The sequence below is a fragment of the Littorina saxatilis genome, unplaced genomic scaffold, assembly GCF_037325665.1.
Source record: "Littorina saxatilis isolate snail1 unplaced genomic scaffold, US_GU_Lsax_2.0 scaffold_744, whole genome shotgun sequence".
In the NCBI taxonomy this organism is placed as follows: Eukaryota; Metazoa; Mollusca; class Gastropoda; order Littorinimorpha; family Littorinidae; genus Littorina; species Littorina saxatilis.
In genome coordinates, this window is record NW_027129240.1 from 27,766 (window position 1) to 54,924 (window position 27,159).

General features: G+C 40.6%; 2 protein-coding genes and 1 long non-coding RNA gene across 4 annotated transcripts; 1 reads left to right on the top strand and 2 right to left on the bottom strand.

Annotated features, from left to right (window-relative positions):
• The first annotated feature begins 2,987 nt into the window (after positions 1 to 2,987).
• Positions 2,988 to 5,519, top strand: LOC138957511 (uncharacterized). The gene is made up of 2 exons (XM_070328624.1): positions 2,988 to 3,179; positions 3,461 to 5,519. Exons 1-2 carry the CDS (start codon positions 3,033 to 3,035, stop codon positions 4,592 to 4,594), a joined length of 1,281 nt encoding a protein of 426 aa, XP_070184725.1. The 5' UTR covers positions 2,988 to 3,032; the 3' UTR covers positions 4,595 to 5,519.
• A 339-nt stretch (positions 5,520 to 5,858) lies between these two features.
• LOC138957513 (GTPase IMAP family member 7-like) lies at positions 5,859 to 27,159 on the bottom strand. The gene is made up of 4 exons (XM_070328626.1): positions 27,079 to 27,159; positions 21,951 to 22,014; positions 12,392 to 12,555; positions 5,859 to 11,487 (listed from the first exon to the last, which is right to left on the bottom strand). Exons 2-4 carry the CDS (start codon positions 21,973 to 21,975, stop codon positions 10,264 to 10,266), a joined length of 1,413 nt encoding a protein of 470 aa, XP_070184727.1. The 5' UTR covers positions 21,976 to 22,014; positions 27,079 to 27,159; the 3' UTR covers positions 5,859 to 10,263.
• Positions 15,294 to 21,584, bottom strand: LOC138957510 (uncharacterized). Of its 2 annotated transcripts, XR_011453055.1 has the most exons (5): positions 21,226 to 21,584; positions 19,875 to 19,980; positions 18,963 to 19,039; positions 18,064 to 18,140; positions 15,294 to 17,209 (listed from the first exon to the last, which is right to left on the bottom strand). It is a non-coding gene; the product is annotated as an uncharacterized lncRNA (long non-coding RNA). The 2 variants fall into 2 exon arrangements; XR_011453056.1 differs by lacking the exon at positions 18,963 to 19,039.

The window sequence follows — 27,159 nt, forward strand, 5'->3', positions numbered from 1 at the left end:
TACTGGCAGCGGAAGCGGAAGAAAGACGAAGGAGTCTCGCAGAACGAGAACGAGAACTTGAACGAGAACGCGAGGCGGTAGAGAGAAGGCTGGCCGAGGAAGTTGTCATTGTGGGACGAGTGATTTTCGATGTCTCTCGAATCGCCCTCAGGTTAATGAGGTGACTAGCTCATAAAACGTGTCACCTTTTTACATTTAGTCAAGTTATGACTAAATGTTTTAACATAGAGGGGGGAATCGAGACGAGGGTCGTGGTGTATGTGTGTGTGTGTGTGTGTGTGTGTGTGTGTGTGTGTGTAGAACGATTCAGAGTAAACTACTGAACCGATCTTTATGAAATTTGACATGAGAGGTCCTGGGAATAATATCCCCGGGATGTTTTTTCTTTTTTTTCGATAAATGTCTTTGATGACATCATATCCGGCTTTTTGTAAAAGTTGAGGCGGCACTGTCACACCCTCATTTTTCAATCAAATTGATTGAAATTTTGGCCAAGCAATTTTCGACGAAGGCCGGACTTTAATATTGCATTTCCGCTTGGTGGCTTAAAAATTCATTTATGACTTTGGTTATTAAAAATCTGAAAATTGTAAAAAAAATATTTTTTTAATAAAACGATCCAAATTTACGTTCATCTTATTCTTCATCATTTCCTGATTCCAAAAACATATAAATATGTTATATTCGGATTAAAAACAAGCTCTGAAAATTAACAATATAAAAATTATGATCAAAATTAAATTTCCGAAATCGTTTCAAAAACTATTTCATCTTATTTCTTGTCGGTTCCTGATTCCAAAAACATATAGATATGATATGTTTGGATTAAAAACACGCTCAGAAAGTTAAAACGAAGAGAGGTACAGTAAAGCGTGCTATGAAGCACAGCGCAACCGCTGCTGCGCCAAACAGGCTCGTCACTTTCACTGCCTTTTGCACTAGCGGCGGACTACGTTCAGTTTCATTCTGTGAGTTCCACAGCTTGACTAAATATTGTATTTTCGCCTTACGCGACTTGTTTACATTTACTATAGTCAATAGAAAATTCTTTAATTTTTATTTTACAGAGGTCCCATTTAACTTGTGAATCAATCTCAAGATACTCGTTGTCATAATTCTCCAACAAATCGCGTAAGGCGAAAATACAACATTTAGTCAAGTAGCTGTCGAACTCACAGAATGAAACTGAACGCAATGCCATTTTTCAGCAAGACCGTATACTCGTAGCATCGTCATTTGTTTGTTTGTTTGTTTGCTTAACGCCCAGCCGACCACGAAGGGCCATATCAGGGCGGTGCTGCTTTGACATTTAACGTGCGCCACACACAAGACAGAAGTCGCAGCACAGGCTTCATGTCTCACCCAGTCACATTATTCTGACACCGGACCAACCAGTCCTAGCACTAACCCCATAATGCCGGACGCCAGGCGGAGCAGCCACTAGATTGCCAATTTTAAAGTCTTAGGTATGACCCGGCCGGGGTTCGAACCCACGACCTCCCGATCACGGGGCGGACGCCTTACCACTAGGCCAACCGTGCCGGTCGTAGCATCGTCAGTCCACCGCTCATGGCAAAGGCAGTGAAATTGACAAGAAGAGCGGGGTAGTAGTTGCGCTAAGAAGGATAGCACGCTTTTCTGTACCTCTCTTTGTTTTAACTTTCTGAGCGTGTTTTTAATCCAAACATATCATATCTATATGTTTTTGGAATCAGGAACCGACAAGGAATAAGATGAAAGTGTTTTTAAATTGATTTCGACAATTTAATTTTGATAACAATTTTTATATATTTAATTTTCAGAGCTTGTTTTTAATCCAAATATAACATATTTATATGTTTTTGGAATCAGACAATGATGGAGAATAAGATGAACGTAAATTTGGATCGTTTTATAAATTTTTAATTTTTTTTACAATTTTCCAATTTTTAATGACCAAAGTCATTAATTAATTTTTAAGCCACCACGCTGAAATGCAATACTGAAGTCCGGGCTTCGTCGAAGATTACTTGACTAAAATTTCAACCAAATTGGTTGAAAAATGAGGGCGTGACAGTGCCGCCTTAACTTTCACGAAAAGCCGGATATGACGTCATCAAAGACATTTATCAAAAAAATGAAAACAAAGTTCGGGGATTTCATACCCAGGAACTCTCATGTCAAATTTCATAAAGATCGGTCGAGTAGTTTAGTCTGAATCGCTCTACACACACACACACACACACACACAGACACACACACGCACATACACCACGACCCTCGTCTCGATTCCCCCCTCAACGTTAAAACATTTAGTCAAAACTTGACTAAATGTAAAAAGGTGTTTAAACCTTCAACAAACACTCTATCTTTCAATAAACTGTCGTTAAATTTCCAGTATGACGGGCCTCTCTCCATATGAGTCAGACTGTATTTCATTCTAACCATTCTATGGTCGCTCTGGGCAACGGATTGAATTTCGCACTCATGTGCACGATTTAAAATGTTATCCGACACAAGTATATAATCCAATCTTCTTGCTATGAAAGGAGTTTTCCGGTACCATGTAAACTCCTTGTCGTCTCCATGTGCCAAACGCCACAAATCGTTTAATGCACATTTAGTCAACATCGTCTTAAACATTTCAACATCTGTGTTGTTGTGCTTTCCGCCGCTTATGATATGTAATTGATTATCAAGTACACAATTAAAATCTCCACAGACAATTTTTTTCTTATACATTCGCTCATGTAGACAGTTGGAGAGGAATTCGTAAAAACAAACTTTTCTCATGAGCTTCATTTGGACTGTAAACGTTAAAAATATATATACTTTCTTCATCTGCGTGGATTTCCAATTCAAGCACTCTTTTAGATTTTACAACACATGCAACGTCATAAGGAAAGGATTTTTTCACTAAAATTTTTGCGAATTCTACTCCGATTGATTCCATTGTTGATTCCAACCCTCGTTGATTCTATTGTCTTTCGTAATTTCTCTATTTATTTCTTTATTTCCCTTGGTTCAAATCTGTGTTAGCTGTGCACCGCCTGATGCTGGTGGGCAAGACAGGCGGCGGGAAGAGCTCGTCAGCCAACATGATCCTGGGGCGACACGTCTTCAGCACGTCTGACGAGTTCTGCTCCGACACGTCGGACTGCAGGATGGAGAGCGTCACACTCGGCGACCTCACAGTGCAGGTCGTGACTCTTGTGCATTTATGATGGTGGTGGTGGTGGTGGTGGGGTTGGTGGTGATGATGATGATGATGATGATGATGATGATGATGATGATGATGATGATGATGTGTGTGAGGTGAGAGAGAGAGAGAGTGTGAGTGTGTGTGTGTGTGTGTGTGTGTGTGTGTGTGTGTGTGTGTGTGTGTGTGTGTCTGTTCTGTATGTTGTCTGTGTGTGTGTTGTTGACTGATGGACTTTGATAAAAAGAGAGTACTGATTTCAATCCCCCTATTACCACACAGGTAATGGACACCCCAGGGCTGTTCGACACGTCCAAGAGTCACGAGGAGTTGGGACTGGTCATTGTCCGGTGCGTCATCGACCTTCACCCCGGGCCACACGTCATCTTCATCGTCTTCAGAATCGGCACGCGCTACACGGAAGAAGAATTCGCGGCGTACCGACGCCTGAAAGTCCTGTTCGGGTCCAAAGTCACTCAACACATGGTCGCCCTCTTCACTGGCGGAGACAAGCTCAAGAAAAGCGGCAAAACCATCGAGCAGTTTTTACTGACCGCTCCGGACAGTCTTAGGACTGTGTCCGCTGAATGCGGTGGCCGATACGCCGTGCTGAACAACGAGCTGGACTTTGCTGAAGGTCAAGCTCAAGTGAAAGCCCTGCTGGACAAAGTCGAGGCCCTGAACGCCCGGAACGAGAAGACGCCGTACGTGTGCAACAACTACAGCAGGATCGGGAAGAGCCTGGACGACGTGGAGAGCCTGAAGAGAGAGGTGGGCCACAAGATGCGGGAGGTGGAGGCCCAAGAGGTCAAGGCCATGAAGTACATCCAGGAGCGGGAAGCGGAGTACCGGGAGAAGCTCGACCAGCTCAACCTCACGCACGAGGAGTACCGACGACGCCAGGAACAGTTCGAGAAGGAAATGGAAGACGAGTATCAGAAGAAGCTGGCTGAGTGGGAGCGAGAAAAGGCAGCGGAAGAACGGCAGATGGAAGCAAGAAGGGCGGAACAAGAGAGGCAAATGCAGAGAGAGCTGAAGAACTACAAAGACAAGCTGATGCAGGACATGGAAGACTTGAAGAAGAAACTGGAAGAGGAGCACAAACGCAACGCACAAAGACTCCAACAGGAGAGAGACGAACATCAAAGTCAGATGGACAGAGAAAACGAAGCCTTGGGAGAAAAACTCCGAGAAGTGGAGAGGAAACTCAGGGATCTGAACGACAAGGAACAGCGACGTGAGCAGACGCGACTGACGGATGATCGATACAAAGTCTGGATGGATACCCTGGGTACAGTGGCGACTCTGATTCAAGGTGTCATGGACAACTCATCCAAGCAGGAATCAAACGAGCTGGCGCTGGCGCTGCTCTCCAAGATGATGGACCTGCAGGTTGCAGAGAAAAGGAGTAAATAATTGTTGTGAGCGATCCGCAGCTCAACCAAGTATCGCACCCTTATATTGCTGTCACTGCTTTTATATATTTGTTTTGTATTAATCATCACCAGGCTGTTGACAATATCTCAACAAATAAGGGACGTACGATGACAAGTTTTGTGTATGATGCATTGTTTTTGTGTTGTTTTGTTTCTAAGTTTTTGTGTTTTTTGCTTTGTCAGTTTGTTTGGTCTTTAACCTTCACGGTGCTTCTTGGATCGTGTACCACCCAGAGGCTCAAAAAAATGTCTACATCTCTGACACAATGTGCACTTTTGGTTTGAAATTCCATTGTAAATCTTTAAACATCACAATACCTTCTTAATGACCACATCTCAATTCGTTACGTTGGTAAACAATCAGGAGAAAAGGCTCTAGTTGAAACAACACATTCTGGATTTAATAGACCTGCATGACCTGCATGCTATTTTTGGAAAGATATAACGGTGTAAATTGATATAGCGTAATGTTATATTTTTAACTCAAATTTGGAATCTCGAGAAGTTTTGGGGTTGAAGGTTTGACCGCTCTTCCGTGACGAATTTGTCTGAACATTTCGCTGTGACTGCCTGCGTTGTTAGTAGAAATATGTGTGCATGTCGTTTTGTTATGTGCATAACTATTGCTACTCATTTGATCGTGATGATTAAACCATTCCGCCAATCAAATAACAGTTTAAACGGTATGCACACATATCTGTACTTTTGTCTCAAGTGTTTTTACTTTCCTATCCAGGTTTTTAAAATATTTGTTACGTGTTAGTGTATATTGTGAATGTGTATAACCTTTAGCATGTTCTACTTACACTTTGGAAAATTATTGTAATCGTGCGAGAGAAAAGATTCGCTGTGTGGAACTACATAGTATTTAAAGATTTGAAATATGAAATGAGATTGTGACTGTATCTTGCTTAATTTTTTCTACCGCCTCCCCATGTTTCCTTTTCAATTGTGTGTGTGTGTGTGTGTGTGTGTGTGTGTGTGTGTGTGTGAGAGAGAGAGAGAGAGAGAGAGAGAGAGAGAGAAGCTCAATTTATTAATGCATACCTTACTGATCTTGATCTGGCTGTCATGCGCGTTTCCTTTACGACACACACACACACACACACACACACACACACACACACTCACTCACACACGCGCGCACGCACAAACACACACACACACACACGCACGCACACGCACACACACACACACATACACACACACACACACACACACACACATTGTGTGCAATTAGAGTATTTATTCTGAAGTAAAAGTGTCATACAGAATTTTAAAAAACAGTATTGCAAGTACAATTCATTAACAAAATATGCAAACAAAAAAAGTAAGCTGAGGCGTGTCAATGTGCACTTTCTGAAAATATCGTGCTCATATCACATTTAGAACTGACGCTGTTCCAGTTTGTCGCGAGTAGCCTCAAATGTTACACATTATGTACATTCGCAGGTATATTACCTTCTGATGCAAAATATTGAAAAAAATAAAACTAATAATGAATCTATTTCATCCATTTTCAATGAGGGAACATTGAAAGGTAAGTTACATAATTATGCAATCACCCCTTTTTTTCTTGTTTGTTCACTTTAAAGGCCGATCGGTTTTGTCCAGGATCTAATGTTGCATAAACTAACCTTTTCTTGTATTTTTTGTGTTGGTATTGTTTATTATTCATGATTATTTAAATATACATACGAAGCATTGTTACCGCTCCGTCGCTTATAATACTACAACACTGCAAACCAAGGTAACTAAACGTGCCAATATATATAATCTATGAATTAAAAAAAAATGTGCATGCAAGATGACAAAACGTGCCAATACACACACAACACATTCAAAGAAAATGTGCATGTAAGGCGGAGAACATGTAACAGAACTTGCCAAAACAAAAACAACAAATTCAAAGAAAATATGCAAGCAAGATCAGGTTACTCAACGTACCAATACGCAAACTGTTTGTTTGGTTTGTTTAGTTTATTTGTTGCTTAACGTCCAGCCGACTACGCAGAGCCATATCAGGACGAGGAAGGGGGGGATGAAGGGGGCCACTTGTCAAGCGATTCCTGTTTACAAATGCACTAACCCATTACTTGTGTCCCAGCAGGCTTTAGTAAAACTAAATTAATACCTACTGGAAGATTACCAGTTTCCAGTATGTTAAAATAGGCTTAACCTATCTACTGCTGGACTTACATCAGAACACTAACAGATTAAACTATACATGAATCGCGAGACAAGCGGCAAGAGAAGAGATTTTTGGAAAAAATACAGGTGAATGAGCAAGAAGGCAGAAAAAAGAAAAGAATTCATGAAGAAAAAGAGAGCATGACAGGAAAGAGGAACCAAAAATCTACCTAACAGCAAACTAGAAAGCTCCTGCGGTTCCCAAAACAGGAGGGGCCTTTAATTTCATAACCGCAGTGCCCCACTGCGGGATACGCAAACTGTACATGCAAGGAAAATATGCATGCAAGAAGACCATGTAACTGAACGTGTCAATACACAAACTATACACATTCAAAGACAATGCGCATGCAAGAAGAACATGTAACTGAACGTGTCAATACACAAACTATACACATTCAAAGACAGTGTGCATACAAGAAGAACATGAAACTGAACTTGCCAATACACAAACTATACACATTCAAAGACAATGCGCATGCAAGAAGAACATGAAACTGAACTTGCCAATACACAAACTATACACATTCAAAGACAATGCGCATGCAAGAAGAACATGAAACTGAACGTGCCAATACACAAACTATACACATTCAAAGACAATGCGCAAGCAAGAAGAACATGAAACTGAACGTGCCAATACACAAACTATACACATTCAAAGACAATGCGCTTGCAAGAAGAACATGAAACTGAACTTGCCAATACACAAACTATACACATTCAAAGACAATGCGCATGCAAGAAGAACATGAAACTGAACTTGCCAATACACAAACTATACACATTCAAAGACAATGCGCATGCAAGAAGAACATGAAACTGAACTTGCCAATACACAAACTATACACATTCAAAGACAATGCGCATGCAAGAAGAACATGAAACTGAACGTGCCAATACACAAACTATACACATTCAAAGACAATGCGCAAGCAAGAAGAACATGAAACTGAACGTGCCAATACACAAACTATACACATTCAAAGACAATGCGCTTGCAAGAAGAACATGAAACTGAACTTGCCAATACACAAACTATACACATTCAAAGACAATGCGCATGCAAGAAGAACATGAAACTGAACTTGCCAATACACAAACCATACACATTCAAAGACAGTGTGCATACAAGAAGAACATGAAACTGAACTTGCCAATACACAAACCATACACATTCAAAGACAATGCGCATGCAAGTAAACATGTAACTGAACATAACAATACACAAAATATGATTTCAAATAAAATGTATAATCAAGAAGAACATCTATGTACATCCCTCGTACACCAACGTAGTTTACCCCTGCTATCTCTGCGTGTGAGTGCTGCTCCTTAAGGCTGGAGTATACACCTGAGGCCATATTTCAAAGTGGTTAGGCAGTTTTAAAGGTTTGTTTTTATGTTAGTTCAGTGTTTTGTTTATCAGGAAAAAACAAAATGAATAGAGCTTGTCGCGCAAAATTTTGAGATAACGACTGAAGTTTGAGCATAGGTATGAGATTTTTTCACGCAAACCCTACTGAAGAATTTGTGATATTTTATTGTGAATATGTTAACAAAAAAACAATCGGATGATCACAAACTGAAGAAGAGAAATAGGGAAGCAAAATAGAACATCAAACATAAAGATTTTACAGGTGAATTTGGAAAAAAAACCCCGTATGTATCCATTTTTGAAGCCCAATTTGAAGCATGGAACACAGTCAAACATAAATTAAAAGTGTTAAAGTGGTTACAGTGTTCAGAAATAGTGTTAAATAACAAGTTGAGTTATCCCTCTTCACAAATTTTAAAAGAAATACACCTCTTGTCGCGCAAAATTTTGAACTGTGATGCTTTTACTACCCCCACCCCCTACTCATTTTTCAGAAAAGAGTGCATATTATCTTCCAAATAGACAAGCAAGGTAGTCAGATGATCAAAACTTAAAAACAGAAATAGGGAAGCAAAATAGAACATGCAACATACAGTGATTTAACTGGTGAATTCAGAAAAAACCCACTTTTTTACTCATTTTATTAGCTGAATTTAAAGCTTGGAAGACAGAAATAAATAAATTAAAAGTGCAAATGTGGTTACAGTGTTCAGAAATAGTGTTAGATACCAAGTTGAGTTATCCCTCTTCATCACAGTTAAAAGAAACGCACCTCTTGTCGCGCAAAATCTTGAACTGTGATGCTTTTACTACCCCTTGAGTGCATATTATCTTCCAAATAGAACGGCAAGGTAATCAGATGATCAAAAACTTCAGAACAGAAATAGGGAAGCAAAACAGAACATCTAACATAGTAATTAGACTGTTGAATTCAGAAAAAACACACTTTTTTTACTCATTTTATTAGCTGAATTTAAAGCTTGGAAGACAGGAAAAAAAAAAGAAAAAAGTGCTAATGTGGTTACAGTGTTCAGAAATAGTGTTAGATACCAAGTTGAGTTATCCCTCTTCATCACAGTTAAAAGAAACACGCCTCTTGTCGTGCAAAATCTTTAACTTTGATGCTTTTACTACCCCCACCCCCTACCCATTTTTCAGAAAAGAGTGCATATTATCTTCCAAATAGGAAAGCAAGGTAATCAGATGATCAAAAACTTAAGAAGATAAATAGGGAAGTAAAATAGATATCCAACATAGTGATTTAACTGTTGAATTTTTTTTCTTCTCATTTTTGAAGCTGAATTAGAAGTTTGGAAGACATAAAAAATAAATTAAAAGTCCTAAAGTGGTTACAGTGTTCAGAAATAGTGTTAGATACCAAGTTGAGTTTTCGCTCTTTATCATAGTTAAAAGAAACACACCTCTTGTCGCGCACAATCTTGAACTGTGATCCTTTGCCGCCCCCTACCAATTTGAACACAAAAGAGTGCATATTCTCTTCCAATTAGAAAAATAAGTAATTTTAAGCAACTGGACATTTTTAAAATACATCTTTTCTGTCAGTCCAAGGATTGCTTAGTCCATTAAAAACAAACAGACTAGGATTTAGCGCACCCATTTTAAGAAAAAGTTAACATGATAATTGATATATCAGACTTTTTTATGCAATTACTACTGAAGATTCCAGACCAGGTAAAACAATCATTTTATATCCTTTGTCACATTTTTTAATTTTTTTTTATCAATCTATCTATAGCGAGTCTTGTCTCTTGAGAGCACGTGTTGAAATATCTCATCGATGAGGTTGTGTCCGGGGTCTCTCTGAATAAGCCCACCAAATTTGAAGCAGATCCATCGAGAACTTTGGCCGCGCATCGCGCGTGGGAGAAAATCATATGTCTGGATGTGCTTTCCGATAGTATGGCTGTACATTCCTCTGTTAAAACATTCACACACAAAAAACAATGTTTAAAGCCTAAATGTACATTGTAGTGGTAGTAGTAGTTCTTCTTGTTGTTGTTTTGTTGCTGTTGTTCCTTTTTCTTCTTGTTGCTGCTGTTCTTGTGTTGTGGTCGTCGTCATCAGTCATCATCCTCACTGTCGTCTGCAGTCAGCAACCTTGCGCCCAAGACAACAGCCGCTCTGCCCGCAGTGGTTACCAGTGACCACAACTCTCGTGCACGCTGCGCTTGTTGTCTTTCCTCTTCTGCGCGTCTTCTCTGTAGTTCCTCCATTTCCTTTCGCTCGCGTTTTTTCTCTTCTTCCTGTTCAAGTCGTCGTTGTCTTTCTCGTTGTTCTCTTTCCCGGTCTTCTCTGAATTGTCTTTGCTGTTCTTCGTATTCCCTTTGCTGTTGAAGCTTTCTTTCCATTCTGTCCTGTTCTTCTCGTTCAATTCGTCGTTTCCTTTCAAGTTCTTCCTCGTCAAGTCGTCGTTTTCTTTCTCTCTCTTCGTTTTCCCGTTCCTCTTTTAGTTTTCTTTTCTGTTCTTCAAGTACCTGTTCCTGTCGAAGCTTTCGCTCTTGCTCTTCCTTCTCAAGCCGGCTTTTTCTTTCCTGCTCCTCTCTTTGTCTTTCCTGTCGCAGAGTTTTCTCGTGCTCTTCCTGTCTAGCTCTTATCTCTTCCTCTTCTGCCTCCTTTTTCTGCTCCCAATCTTCCAGCAAATGGTCGTATTCGTCTTTCAGCTTTTTCTTCATGTATGTCATCTCTTTTTCGTACTCTGTCTTGGAGAGGTCCATTTCCTCGACTTTTTCTCGAAGTTCCTCCTCAAGTTGTTGGGTGTGTCTCAGAGCTTTCGCTTCTTCGTCTTCTATTTCTCGGAGCTTCTTGCTGACGGCTTCGTCGAGAGTTTCCCCGATCTTACTGTACTGGTTACACGTATATGGCTTCATATTCGCTTGCATTAACGCCTCGGCGGTCTGAAGGAGCTTTTCAACGTGGGGATTGATAAGCCCTTCGGTGGTTTTTGCTTTATTGTTGAAGACAACATACCTCCCATTGCAATCCTCAAGAACTTTGAGAAGATCAGCTGGCGCATTGCCCAGCACCTGCTCAATTGTGCGGCCTTTTTCTTCAATCTCATCTAAGCCGGTGAAGAGAATGACCAGGTGTTTGGTGACCTTTGTACCAAACAACATTTTAAAGCGCCGATATGATTTGTATTCCTCGTCAGTGTATCGAGTGCCCAGCTTGATGACATAAAGGAAGAGGTCGGGTCCCGGATGCATGTTGATAAAGGCTTGAACAATGACGACACCTGTCTCCTCGTGAGTCTGCGCGGTGTCGAACAGACCGGGCGTGTCCATAACCTGTGGCAACACACACCACAACAGACTGCATCAGCATCATCCCACCCTATTCCTACTCATCTACGTTTTCTTCGTCATTAGTGCTACTACCGCTACTCCTTCTCCTTATTCTGCTGCTGCTACCACTTTTGTGCTCTACTTTCCCGCTCAATCCTCTTGGGCTAAATGTTTTCCCCTTGAGTGTTCCAGAGTCAAATCAGGCAAGCAGTGCCTGTCGGATCATAGACAACATGTACAGAGGATTTAGACGCGTTCGAAAAGACTGAGACTTTTAGTGAAAAGGGTCCATGTTTCAGCATGTATGGTCTTCAGGGGCGGATCACATCATTTTTAAGGGGGGGGGGGGGGGGGGGGGCACATATATTTTAGGGACAGATCGACGACACGAAGCGTTTAGTTAATGGCGCGAAGCTCCCGAACCTCTCCCCCCCCCCCCCCCCCCCCGGAAAATGAAAAATTCTTTTTTTTCCTTATCTTTTCCCCCTATTTTATATATTTGTTTAGGTTTGGGGGGGGGGGTCCGGACTCCCCCCCCCGGATCCGTCCCTGGTCTTAAGCAATCTACCGCGTCAATCAGGGGGCAGAGTTGGAGTGTGGGAGCAGAGGGCGGTGGTGGTGCCACCAGTCATACTGTGAGAGATTGAAGAGTCATGGTATCAGTTTACACCTGAAGCGCAAAAACTGTTCGGTGCAGAGTTGAGGTTGTACGTGCGTTGGAGCGTTGTGATTCATTAAATACGTACAACAAAATTGGTGAATCTTGGCTTTTCAAACTACTTGAGCATTTTCAGAATCTACCTGTGTTCAAACTCAGCATACCTTGTAATTCACCACTGAGAAAATTCTTTGTACAACTTCGATTACAGCATAAACATTAAGACTTATTACAATTTCAGATTCTCACCTCTACCAGCGTTCCACGAATCACTGCTTTTTTTTGAGTGCACACATCGGTAGCAGATGCCAGTTCTGCCGACGAGTCGAACACATTTCTGCCCAGAATCGTGTTTCCTGAAGAGCTCTTTCCGGTTCCTGTTCTGCCCACCAGGATCATACGTAAAGACGAGGCTGCAAAAGTAATTAACAAATCAATGCATCACAATAGACAAAGCTAAATTTGGCGAGGGTTCATCGATTAGATACCAACAGAGCACGCAATACAAGAGCGGCCGGTGTATCAGCCAATGCAACAACAAAACAAGTCGCGTAAGGCGAAATTACTACATTTAGTCAAGCTGTGGAACTCACAGAATGAAACTGAACGTAGTCCGCCGCTAGTGCAAAAGGCAGTGAAAGTGACGAGCCTGTTTGGCGCGGTGGCGATTGCGCTGTGCTTCATAGCACGCTTTACTGTACCTCTCTTCGTTTTAACTTTCTGAGCGTGTTTTTAATCCAAACATATCATATCTATATGTTTTTGGAATCAGGAACCGACAAGGAATAAGATGAAATAGTTTTTAAAACGATTTCGGAAATTTAATTTTGATCATAATTTTTATATTTTTAATTTTCAGAGCTTGTTTTTAATCCAAATATAACATATGTATATGTTTTTGGAATCAGAAAATGACGAAGAATAAGATGAAATTATTTTTGGATCGTTTAATAAAAAAATAATTTTAATTACAAGTTTCCGATTTTTAATGACCAAACTCATTCATTAGTTTTTAAGCCACCAAGCTGAAATGCAATACCAAACCCCGGGCTTCGTCGAAGATTGCTTTGCCAAAATTTCAATCAATTTGATTGAAAAATGAGGGTGTGACAGTGCCGCCTCAACTTTTACAAAAAGCCGGATATGACGTCATCAAAGGTATTTATCGAAAAAAAGAAAAAAACGTCCGGGGATATCATACCCAGGAACTCTCATGTCAAATTTCATAAAGATCGGCCCAGTAGTTTAGTCTGAATCGCTCTACACACACACACACACAGACAGACAGACAGACAGACAGACAGACACACATACACCACGACCCTCGTCTCGATTCCCCCCTCTATGTTAAAATATTTAGTCAAAACTTGACTAAATGTAAAAAGATTAAAAACAAAAAATAACAAGTCGCGTAAGGCGAAAATACAACATTTAGTCAAACTCACAGAATGAAACTGAACGCAATGCCATTTTTCAGCAAGACCGTATACTCGTAGCATCGTCAGTCCACCGCTCATGGCAAAGGCAGTGAAATTGACAAGAAGAGCGGGGTAGTAGTTGCCGGATATGACGTCATCAAAGACATTTATCAAAAAAATGAAAAAAACGTTCGGGGATTTCATACCCAGGAACTCTCATGTCAAATTTCATAAAGATCGGTCCAGTAGTTTAGTCTGAATCGCTCTACACACACACACACACAGACACACACACACACGCACATACACCACGACCCTCGTCTCGATTCCCCCCTCTACGTTAAAACATTTAGTCAAAACTTGACTAAATGTAAAAAATAAAGAACAAGTCGCGTAAGGCGAAAATACAACATTTAGTCAAGTAGCTGTCGAACTCACAGAATGAAACTGAACGCAATGCAACGCAGCAAGACCGTATACTCGTAGCATCGTCAGTCCACCGCTCATGGCAAAGGCAGTGAAATTGACAAGAAGAACGGGGTAGTAGTTGCGCTGAGAAGGATAGCACGCTTTTCTGTACCTCTCTTCGTTTTAACTTTCTGAGCGTGTTTTTAATCCAAACATATATCTATATGTTTTTGGAATCAGGAACCGACAAGGAATAAGATGAAAGTGTTTTTAAATTGATTTCGAAAATTTAATTTTGATCATAATTTTTATATTTTTAATTTTCAGAGCTTGTTTTTAATCCAAATATAACATATTTATATGTTTTTGGAATCAGAAAATGATGGAGAATAAGATGAACGTAAAAGTGGATCGTTTTATAATTTTTTTATTTTTTTTTACAATTTTCAGATTTTTAATGACCAAAGTCATTAATTAATTTTTAAGCCACCAAGCTGAAATGCAATACCGAAGTCCGGGCTTCGTTGGAGATTACTTGACCAAAATTTCAACCAATTTGGTTGAAAAATGAGAGCGTGACAGTGCCGCCTCAACTTTCACGAAAAGCCGGATATGACGTCATCAAAGACATTTATCAAAAAAATGAAAAAAAAGGTCTGAGGATATCATACCCAGGAGCTCTCATGTAACATTTCATAAAGATTGATCCAGTAGTTTAGTCTGAATCGCTCTACACACACACACAGACAGACAGACAGACAGACAGACAGACAGACAGACAGACAGACACACACACACACACCACGACCCTCGTCTCGATTCCCCCCTCTACGTTAAAACATTTAGTCAAAACTTGACTAAATGTAAAAAGACACAAAACGTAACAAATAAAACAATAAAAAGAAGTTTGACAGAAACATTCAAGTTTCTTCTCTCTCTCTCTCTCTCTCTCTCTCTCTCTCTCCCGATGCTGATGTTAATGATGATGATGATGATCATCATCATCATCATGATCATAATCATGATAAAATTTAAAGCACATGACAATAAATAGAGAGAGAGAGAGAGAGAGAGAGAGAGAGAGAGAGAGAGAGAGAGATTAACGATTAACGAGTTTATTGCATTTAGGCAACATGCCCCTTGCAATGGGGGGAAAAACGTGGCAAAAACGTCAAGGACAAACATAAATGTAATACTGGTGGACTATCTAGTCCATCAGAAAAAGTAATTGTGATATTATATAATACTAGTGATACCCGTGCTACGCACGGGATTTTCTTCTTTATAAATTACAGAATTAATTGTGAATAAGCAACAAAAACGTGTTAAATGTTTGATGGCATCATACAAAACAAAATGCCATAAATTTATTGGGAGAAAATAGTGTGCACCGTACAATAACAGTTTTACACATCAGCAAATAGGAAAAAGTAACAGTTGGTACTGTGAACAATAAAACGCCTATCAAATTTTCATATAATTGGGAAAGGATAAAACAGCGTTAATGTGTGCCCTTTTGAGATTTCAGTCAATGTGGACAGTCTGAGAATTCAGTCAATGTGACATGATTTTGTTACGCTTCAATTAAGATGCATGCTAGTTAAAATGTACAAAAACAATATGTAACACCAATTATATAATTGGGAAAGAAATCTTGTCGCAGTTCGCCGACAGCTCGAGTCACCCACAATGAAATGTTTGTACGATCGACTGCACTTAAATTAGCGGCTACATTGACATAAGTGAAGTACATAAATGTGCAAAAAAATGTGCCCATAGAACAATATTTTTACACATCACCATACATGTCTTGAGCTGTCTTGAGACAGGAAAAAAACAACCAGCGTTAAATGGAACAAAATGTTTACACTTTGGCAAACATGTGAATAAAAAGTAGTTAAAATGTGAAGTTGGTTCTGCGAACAACAACATGTTTACATAGAAGCAAAATGTTTACAGATCACCATGCATATGTATAGAGAAAAACACTCTCACACAACGCTAAATGTGCAAATGAACTGTGTGCACATCGTCATGCTCACAATTGGGAGCTGGATAAAAAGACAGCACTAATGATCGCAATGAAGAACACTATCATAGTTGCACATCAGTACACCCGTACTTGCAAAAAGTACAGCAAAAGTACAGTTTGTTCACACACTCACACACACACACAGTAGCAAACTTAAAGGGATTGAGAAAATGCAATCATGTGCAAAATGAACAAAATATCAATGTATATGTAACAACTAAAACCACACACAACACACTGAACTAAAGTTGCAAAGGTGTGTACAAAGAGAATAAAAACAAATATTTACACATCACCAACTTAGGTTTGAAATGATCTGAATGCAAACATAGTTGCACATCCAGTCACTCTGTGAGGCAAGTACCCTGACTTTGACAACAAAAGCTATCTTTCCAGACCATCATCAACCAATTTTCAGATGCAGAACACATGTAATGAGCGCTTTTGCTGCTTACTTCCCCTGGCGCGAGCGCTAGAGGACACGGGGGGAGGGGGGGATCGCTTCTTTGCGATGTGTAAATCGGTACTTTTCTATTTTATTCTGCAGCTTAGGTAATTGTGCATAGTCTTCATTGTTTTTTTAAATGTGTGGTGTCGAGATATGTCCGAATCATATGCTACCCATCTTTTACACATGGCGCAGTTACCTAAGCTGCAGAAATTAAATAGAAAAGTACCGATTTACACATCACAAAGAAGCAATTTTTAACCCGTGTCCTCTAGCGTTCGCGCCAGGTAGGTAAGACGCTTCTCTCCCTTGGGCCCAGGGAGGTCACCAATGCTAGCAGCAAAACCGCTCATTGTAAAAAGTACATCAATAGTTTGTTCACACACTGTAGCAGCTAAATTGGGTGTGGGTTGTGGATCATGGTGTTACACATCAGCAAATAGGAATGAAAAAGTAAACCATTGGTAAATATACAGTGGGTTCTGCCCTTTTATGAGATTTCAGTCAATGTGGACAGTCTGAGAATTCAGTCAATGTGACAAAATGATTTTGTCACACTTCAATTAAGAAGCATGCTAGTTAAAATGTGTAAAAACAATATGTAACACCAATTATAGAATTGGGAAAGAAATCTTGTCGCAGTTCGCGTCACCCACAATGAAGAGTGGACAAAGTTGTCGATACCTGATCACTAACTGCAGCGGAAGAGAGTGGACATTCCCCGATCTGTCGCCTTGTCTGCGGAAGCGAATGGCGTCTTCCTATGTGAAGAAAATGAGGAAAAAGAATATATAGATTGTACACAGGTGTATGGGTAAAATTGAACTTGAGCGTGTTAAATTCATAGCTCATAATTCAATCAATCAATCAATGAGGCTTATATCGCACATATTCCGTGGGTACAGTTCTAGGCGCTCTGCAGTGATGCCGTGTGAGATGAAATTTTATACGGCCAGTAGATTGCAGCCATTTCGGCGCATAATTACCTTTCACGGCCTATTATTCCAAGTCACACGGGTATAAGTAGACAACTATTAACTGTGCCTAAGCAATTTTTGCCAGGAAAGACCCTTTTGTCAATCGTGGGATCTTAAACATGCACACCCAATGTAGTGTACACGGGGTGGGGGGGGGGGGGGGGGGGTCTGACACCGAAGAGAGTCTGCACACAAAGTTGACTCTGTGAAATAAATTTCCGCCGAACCTGGGATCGAACTCACGCTGACAGCGGCCAACTGAATACAAATCCAGCGCGCTACCAACTGAGCTATGTCTCCAAATTTGCAGAACGTGCACTTGCAATCACCCAAATAAATTAAATATGCTGACATTTGTAGAACCTGCATTTGCTATCAATTCATTGGTACTTAGTCGCTATGGTGAAAATCTGAAAGAACAAACTAAAACCATACTCAGAACATTTGTGAAACAAAATACTTTTCCAACTCAAGGGAAGTAATCAAAATCACACTCACTAAACCCAGAACGTGCACATGCAATCACCCAAATACATGAAAAATGCTGAAATTGTTAGAACCTGCATTTGCTATGACCCAAATTAATGAAAAATGCTGATGTTTGGAGCACAATCATTCGTCAATTAATTGGGATTTACCTGGCAAAAGTGCGCAAAGTTGTTGAGTGGACATCCCCCGATCTGTCGCCTTGTCTGCGGAAGCGAATGGTGTCTTCCTATGTGAAGAAAATGAGGAAAAAGAATATATAGATTGTACACAGGTGTATGGGTAAAATTGAACTTGAGCGTGTTAAATTCATAGCTCATAATTCAATCAATCAATCAATGAGGCTTATATCGCGCATATTCCATGGGTACAGTTCTTGGCGCTCTGCAGTGATGCCGTGTGAGATGAAATTTTATACGGCCAGTAGATTGCAGCCATTTTGGCGCATATTTACCTTTCACGGCCTATTATTCCAAGTCACACACGGGTATAGGTAGACAATTATTAACTGTGCCTAAGCAATTTTTTCCAAGAAAGACCCTTTTGTCAATCGTGGGATCTTTAACGTGCACACCCAATGTAGTGTAAAGGGGGGTTCTGACACCGAAGAGAGTCTGCACACAAAGTTGACTCTGTGAAATAAATTTCCGCCGAACCTGGGATCGAACTCACGCTGACAGCGGCCAACTGAATACAAATCCAGCGCGCTACCAACTGAGCTATGTCTCCAAATTTGCAGAACGTGCACTTGCAATCACCCAAATAAATTAAATATGCTGACATTTGTAGAACCTGCATTTGCTATCAATTCATTGGTACTTAGTCGCTATGGTGAAAATCTGAAAGAACAAACTAAAACCATACTCAGAACATTTGTGAAACAAAATACTTTTCCAACTCAAGGGAAGTAATCAAAATCACACACTAAACCCAGAACGTGCACATAAACGAAAAATGCTGAAATTATTAGAACCTGCATTTGCTATGACCCAAATTAATGAAAAATGCTGATGTTTGGAGCACAATCATTCGTCAATTAATTGGGATTTACCTGGCAAAAGTGCGCAAAGTTGTTGAGTGGACATCCCCTGATCTGTCGCCTTGTCTGCGGAAGCGAATGGTGTCTTCCTATGTGAAGAAAATGAGGAAAAAGAATATATAGATGTACACAGGTGTATGGGTAAAATTGAACTTGAGCGTGTTAAATTCATAGCTCATAATTCAATCAATCAATCAATGAGGCTTATATCGCGCATATTCCGTGGGTACAGTTCTAGGCGCTCTGCAGTGATGCCGTGTGAGATGAAATTTTATACGGCCAGTAGATTGCAGCCATTTTGGCGCATATTTACCTTTCACGGCCTATTATTCCAAGTCACACGGGTATACGTAGACAATTATTAACTGTGCCTAATCAATTTTTTCCAAGAAAGACCCTTTTGTCAATCGTGGGATCTTTAACGTGCACACCCAATGTAGTGTAAAGGGGGGTTCTGACACCGAAGAGAGTCTGCACACAAAGTTGACTCTGTGAAATAAATTTCCGCCGAACCTGGGATCGAACTCACGCTGACAGCGGCCAACTGAATACAAATCCAGCGCGCTACCAACTGAGCTATGTCTCCAAATTTGCAGAACGTGCACTTGCAATCACCCAAATAAATTAAATATGCTGACATTTGTAGAACCTGCATTTGCTATCAATTCATTGGTACTTAGTCGCTATGGTGAAAATCTGAAAGAACAAACTAAAACCATACTCAGAACATTTGTGAAACAAAATACTTTTCCAACTCAAGGGAAGTAATCAAAATCACACTCACTAAACCCAGAACGTGCACATGCAATCACCCAAATACATGAAAAATGCTGAAATTTTTAGAACCTGCATTTGCTATGACCCAAATTAATGAAAAATGCTGATGTTTGGAGCACAATCATTCGTCAATTAATTGGGATTTACCTGGCAAAAGTGCACAAAGTTGTCGATGCCTGATCACTAACTGCAGCGGAAGAGAGTGGACATCCCCCGATCTGTCGCCTTGTCTGCGGAAGCGAATGGCGTCTTCCTATGTGAAGAAAATGAGGAAAAAGAACATATAGATTGTACACAGGTGTATGGGTAAAATTGAACTTGAGCGTGTTAAATTCATAGCTCATAATTCAATCAATCAATCAATGAGGCTTATATCGCGCATATTCCGTGGGTACAGTTCTAGGCGCTCTGCAGTGATGCCGTGTGAGATGAAATTTTATACGGCCAGTAGATTGCAGCCATTTTGGCGCATATTTACCTTTCACGGCCTATTATTCCAAGTCACACGGGTATAGGTAGACAATTATTAACTGTGCCTAAGCAATTTTTGCCAGGAAAGACCCTTTTGTCAATCGTGGGATCTTTAACGTGCACACCCAATGTAGTGTACACGGGGGGGGGGGGGGGGGGTTCTGACACCGAAGAGAGTCTGCACACAAAGTTGACTCTGTGAAATAAATTTCTGCCGAACCTGGGATCGAACTCACGCTGACAGCGGCCAACTGAATTACAAATCCAGCGCGCTACCAACTGAGCTATGTCTCCAAATTTGCAGAACGTGCACTTGCGATCACCCAAATAAATTAAAAATGCTGACATTTGTAGAACCTGCATTTGCTATCAATTCATTGGTACTTAGTCGCTATGGTGAAAATCTAAAAGAACAAACAAAAACCATACTCAGAACATTTGTGAAACAAAATACTTTTCCAACTCAAGGGAAGTAATCAAAATCACACTCACTAAACCACCTTGAAGTGGAGTACACTAAAAACGAAATGAACAAATATCCAAAAAATAGAACATTGGCACGATTTCCAACAATTGAAAGGTTTTAGGCAGCAACTCTTCTGCAAAATCTTGTTAGAGTGTCTTTGCTATTAAATAAACTATTCTCAACGAAAAAGAGATCTACAATGATGTCAAAACTGCCCACAGTCAGTTGCTGACGTAACCAAAACACACGTGGAACTTCGAGTCACGAACTCGAAATGCAAATGAAAGGCATCAAAACCAACCTAAATCATAGTCATGGTCATATTAAACCTAGAATATAATCATACTGAGTTGTTATCCTCATATACGAAGAATAAAATTGGCTTACTTGTGTTTTTACGGGTTCAGCAAGTTTTGACAGAGCTAGGAGACAGCTGCCGGTTCGACAGACGACACTTTCGGAACCTTACACAAAACGAAAGTAAAGCTTAAAGATAAATCCTGGTTACAGTACACTGTGGCAAAATGGTTTCGGAACACTTTACGAAGGAGACTGACTTACCTGTCGCGCTTGGTCGATGCCTGAACAAACATTCGCCGAGTCGAACTTGCTTGTAGATGCCGCATGTCGTGCGGGCGGAACTGAGTGGCGCTCCGATCAGCTTATTCGGTCTGAGCCAATGGGAGACCCGGTTCTTTAACAGCCAATGGGGAGGCCTTCCGGTCGAGTCGTCTGCTAGGAAATGGCGCGTCAGAATGCCAGAAAAAGCCATTTGGCTTCGGAATCGGCTTTTCTAACCGGGCGCATCGTCTGCGGGGCCAAACGTTTCTAGGTACCGCGGAAATCGGGGCCCAAATCGGCCGGGTTTGGGAGGAGATAGCGATGCAAGGCCCCAAAACGGTCGCGTATTATAATATAGATGTACATTACAATGACGGCCATAGCCGGTTAAATAGTGTAGTTAAGTTGTCGCCTTTTCTGCTATTGTTCAGGATTTGCAATCAGCTCTTGTCTAAGTTTTAAACAATCAAAAATAAATGATGCCAGCATTTCCTGATTTTCAATATTCATTAAGTTGACAAAATTTCTAGCTCTCAAACAATTATTGAATAGAATGTTTAAAGAAAACTGTTGTCTTATATTTGAATAGGCTTGGCAGGCGAAGATGAAATGAATTTCATCCTCCTCCGCCAGACCACACAAGGGACATAATTCCAATCGTCTATTCACATTGTATCTGTGCCTGTTGCAATAGAGAGAGAGAGAGAGAGAGAGAGAGAACTTACTGCTTGGGGCTACGCTGCTGGCCATTTTGCTTGAATACTTTCCAACCACTTGCAAAAGAAATGCCTGCAAAGGAACAATCAAGAACTTAAAATGATAATGTCTAGCACAGAGGCTGTCCCAGATCGCCCCAAGAGCTATACAGTTCAGGTCGGGGCCGGTTCCTCCTGAACTCAAAGGACTGGGTGGCCGAGTGGTAACGCATTTGCGCTCGGAAGCGAGAGGTTGCGAGTTCGACCCTGGGTCAGGGCGTTAGCAATTTTCTGCCCCCTTTCCTAACCTTGGTGGTGGGTTCAAGTGCTAGTCTTTCGGATGAGACGAAAAACCGAGGTCCCTTCGTGTATACTTCATTGGGGTGTGCACGTTAAAGATCCCACGATTGACAAAAAGGTCTTTCCTGGCAAAATTGTATAGGCATAGATAAAAATGTCCACCAAAATACCCGTGTGACTTGGAATAATAGGCCGTGAAAAGTAGGATATGCGCCGAAATGGCTGCGATCTGCTGGCCGATGTGAATGCGTGATGTATTGTGTAACAAAAATTCCATCTCACACGGCATAAATAAATCCCTGCGCCTTAAATATGTGCGCAATATAAATTGCATGACATGAACAAAAATAAAAAATAAAAATCCCTGCGCATAGAACTGTACCCACGGAATACGCGCGATATAAGCCTCACATTGATTGATTGATTGATTGATTGAACTCAGGTAAAATGAGTTACTTCCCTTCGGGTCTCATTTATCCCTGACAGCATGCCTTTGTTTTCCTTCTCTGGAGAGGAAATCGATTTTTTTCTTTTACATATTTAGAGCTTTTTGTAATGTGTTCTTAATATAAGCAGATTCGCGATCGTCGAGAATGATTTTTCATGGTGTTGTGTAATTTTTAAATTACAAAGGAATTGATATGTAACGGACAGTTTCAATCGAGCTATCTTTCGCGAGTGTATTTACTGTGCAAACAACTCTAAATATGGCAAAAGTGTCACTTTTTTCCGTAACCAGTTGGGAGTGATGAAACAATATTATATCACGGTCTCCTTCCCACAGCAGTCTCAACATTTCGACTTGTTTTAACCTTAGAACGATGTCTTTATCATAACTGTGAAGAACAGAACGGAGATCACTGTCGAAGTCGGCCAATCTGCAATCACTTTCGTCTCAGTTCGTCTATTCTCAGAAACATTAGCGAAAAACATGGGAGATAACTCTGTATTCTTATTTTGATAGATTCCGTGAAAGTAATTATGCACCCTGTCAGAGAGATATGCCGGCGATACGGCATGGACCGATGATGATCAGAATGGGGGCCGGTTGTCATTATGTGACCACACACCCATTCGTCACTGGCGCAAAAAGGTGTCACAATGAGAATTACAGTCTGGAATTACGACTCAAAACACAGCCGTTTGCAATTTGAGTAACTCCGCGCTCACACGTTTATTTTAAGGTATCCCAGACTGTAATTCTCATTGTGACGCCTTTTTGCTCCAGTCATAATTTTTGTCCTGACTTTCTCCCTGAGTGTTTCTATAGATACAGGTTTGAAATTGAGCCTCGAACACAGTTCGTTTTGGGCGTTGAATAGATGATAAAACACACGAGGAAGGTCTTAGAATTAGTGTTTGAGCATTCCATTTTTCAAATCTAAATGCTGCGTTTCATCTTTCCAGACGGTGATATTCTCCAAGGGACAGTGTGTTTGGTTATGTAATGCGAAGCGTTTTAGGCATGTATGGCACAGAATAAGCATGCGTTTGCTAGACTATATAGGGTTCAATCAAACGGTTTTATTGTGCTTTGACGAATGGGTATCTTATAAATAAAGTATGATGACGAACGGAAGTCCGTACTCCTGACACAGGAGAGCTAGGCCGAGCAAACCGCTCGCTGATTAAAATTCATTTATTTTTTTGGAATAGTGTTGTAGCAGTGTTGAGCAAATCATTGCAGGTGTTTCTAAATTACAGTACAGCGAATGTCCCTGAAACTTTTTAGGTACAAATCGTCAGAAAACTTTGCAAAATGGCAACAGGTGTACTAACTTTAATCTTCCCTCGGATTTCTTCGTGCAGGTTGAAGTGAAACCTGTGTCAGCACCCTGGGACCAACGTTGTTAGAAGTACCTCGTTGTGTCTATTAAGGGGGCACAAAACAACAACAACAAATTGCCAAATGAGCTACAGTTTGGTTTGGTGATTGTATTAATGTCACTGCACACCAAGGATACCTTAAAGGCACAGTAAGCCTCCCGTAAACCATCACAGATACTGTCAGGCTTTTACACTCAGTATAAACACCCTTCCATTTGAACGCTCACCAAACGGAAACATCCTAGGTGCCCTGCGTAAAGCGCGAACAATTTTCAAAGAATTTATTTTTGCGTGGTTTATCTTATCCTTGAGCCATCGTGAACCCGTGTGATCCAGTTTCTCTTTGGCTCACGAAGTGTAGCCTATGCGATGCTAACTTTTGTCTGTCTGTGCGTGCGTGCGTATGTATGTATGTATGTATGTATGTCTGTGGTAGAAACTTTAACATTTGAAGACGTCATATTACATTGACGTCACATTATGACGTACGAGGGTTAGACGTCACGCGATGAAATTACTGAAAGTCTCGGTGATTGTTATTTTGAGCGGGCCGAGACTATTTGGCAGTCGTGTCCTGTAAGTAGGCTACATGCAGACAGACAGATCTAGATCTAGTGTCTCGCTTTCTTGCACAGTTTCACCTATGCTCTTTCTGTGTGTGTGTGTGTGTGTGTGTGTGTGTGTGTGTGTGTGTGTGTGTGTGTGTGTGTGTGTGTGTGTGTGTGTGTGTGTGTGTGTGTGTGTGTGTGTGTGTGTACTGTGTGTGTGTGTGTGTGACGGAGTGATTGAGTTTGTGTTACTGTTTGTCGATTTCTTACGTGAGCCTTGAAGGCTTCGCCTCTTGTTCACAATGTAGTCGTCAGTTAGTAATTTGAATGCGACTCGCTGTGAGCTTATCTGCAATAGCACGTTATTAAGTACCTCTGACTATGCACGAAACAAACGGCTGTGGTTCACAAGAACTCTAGCGATGGCTTTTGACTGTTCAGAGGAACTGGCGATAGGCATAAACCGTCGTCTGCTACGAGAACCACGACCTTGCGTGACCCTGTTTCCGGGCTTTTCTTTTTTCAAACTTTCAAAACTTCGAATTGTACTGATCTTGTCTTGATGAAAAAAGAATTCTTTTATGATTTAAGAATGTTTGTGTAACAAGCTGTCAATTTATTATTTAGATTTTAAAAGTTAGGTCTAGCGCCAAAACGCACCACGGTCCGATTGTCTCTGACACTCTCTCCGCAAAATTAATTCTTTGAAAATTGCTCGCTCTTTACGTAGGGCACCTAGGATGTTCCCGTTTGGTGAGCGCATATTTTATTTTGATATTCTCATTGATCTTGATGTAGAGAGGTCACATGCCGAGTCTCAGTGAATATTGAAAATAATGATCTTAGTTTGTGGATCATGAAAAATGCGAGCTTTAGCGAGCTTTTTCACGACCGCGATCGAACTGATTATTATTTTTTAAATTATATTTTCTTAGTGTCTTTGTTCGGATGTTTTAAAGACACAGTGCTTACCTTGTGAGCAATTCGACCCACCATATTAGATCTGGCTAGGTTTTTTTTTTAACAAAGGATAAGACCATCCCTCTACTAATGGGAGAAGCTGTTGAAGAATTAATTTCTTACTGGCGGCAATAATTTATCAAAGAACTCTGTGTGCACAGGAAGGAGTCAGGATGTTGATTTTGTGTATATGTCAAAGTGGAGGGATGGTCTTTTTCCATGTTAAAGCCGAGGCCTTTACAGGTACGGTCCTTTCCGTTTACACGATCTCGTTAACATCAACAGATATCTTCAGGCTTTCACATAGAGTGGGGGAAGGGGGGGGGGGATCCTTTCGGTTGGACACATGCCAAAAATCAATAGCACGGCTGCATTCTGTGCTGAGGAAGAATTGTGTGTGTGTACGCTGAAGTAATTTATCAGATTGACAAAATGGTCACTAACGGAATCAATTCAGCGAAATATTCAAACTCTACACAGGAAGCTGATCGAAATTGCTTTTATCCCGTACTCTTATCCCATGTAAAAGCCAAACGTGACAGGTATGTTTTGTCAATAACACACGTTCCAACAACTTACCTTTCTTGTTTTTTTTATTGTGAGAGGTCATTCTGATAAGCATCGATATCGCTCCACGGCTGTTACCAGTTGTCTCTCTGACCGGACGCTATATAGTCCTACGCGAATCTATCAAAACTAGGAATACAGAGTTATCTTCCATATGTTTTTCGCGAGCACTGATCAAAATTTGAGATCAGTGTTCGCGAGACGAAAATGATTGCAGATTGGCCGACTTCGACAGTGATCTCCGTTCTGTTCTTCACAGTTATGATAAAGACATCGTTCTGAGGTCAAAACAAGTCGACATTTTGAGACTGCTGCCGGAAGGAGACCGTAATATATGATTGCATCACTGTCAACAGGTTACAGAAAAAATCGTCTGCTCCAGTGAGCGCCGAAACCAAACGGTTGATGTTATCACGTGACACTTTTGCCATATTTAGAGTTGTTTGCACAGTAAATACAGCCGCGAAAAATAGCTCGCTTGAAACTGTCTTACATATCAATTCCTTTGTAATTTAAAAATTACAAAACACCATGAAAAATCATTATCGACGATCGCGAATCTGCTTATATCAATAATACATTACAAAACTGAAAAAGCTCTAAATATGTAAAAAAAAAAAATCGGTTTCAGGAAACTCAAGGCATCCTATCAGGGAGAGAATGAGCCGAACTCATTTTGACCTGGGTTCAGGATGGTGAGAGGTATGATAGTGAACATTATTGCAAATACGAGAAGGAATGTACCATTAAGAAATGTAGGCATTAACTATCAAACATGAAACGACATGAAAAACATACACATTATTTTCAAAGAGAGTTATCTGATTGCTTCTGTTCTATTCCTTGGATTTACCTTTTTTCTGAAAAACACACCCCAAAACAAACAAAATCAAGATCGTTGAACTGAATAAAAGTCTATCCCCTTACTTTATAAAATTGCCCTGAGGGAAACTTACCTGTCAGTTTGGAGGCACAGGTTTGGTGACAGTGCGTAAAGATATTTGCTTTATATAGCAGAATGATAGAGATATCTCGAT

Coding starts and splice junctions, on each gene's coding strand:
- LOC138957511 (XM_070328624.1), top strand. CDS start 3,033: ATGCTGGTGGGCAAGACAGGCGGCGGGAAGAGCTCGTCAGCCAACATG. Junction 3,180..3,460: donor TCGGCGACCTCACAGTGCAG/GTCGTGACTCTT, acceptor ATTACCACACAG/GTAATGGACACCCCAGGGCT.
- LOC138957513 (XM_070328626.1), bottom strand. CDS start 21,975: ATGGCCAGCAGCGTAGCCCCAAGCA. Junction 12,556..21,950: donor CAGCAGCGTAGCCCCAAGCA/GTAAGTTCTCTC, acceptor TTACTTTTGCAG/CCTCGTCTTTACGTATGATC. Junction 11,488..12,391: donor TTCGTGGAACGCTGGTAGAG/GTGAGAATCTGA, acceptor GTGTTGCCACAG/GTTATGGACACGCCCGGTCT.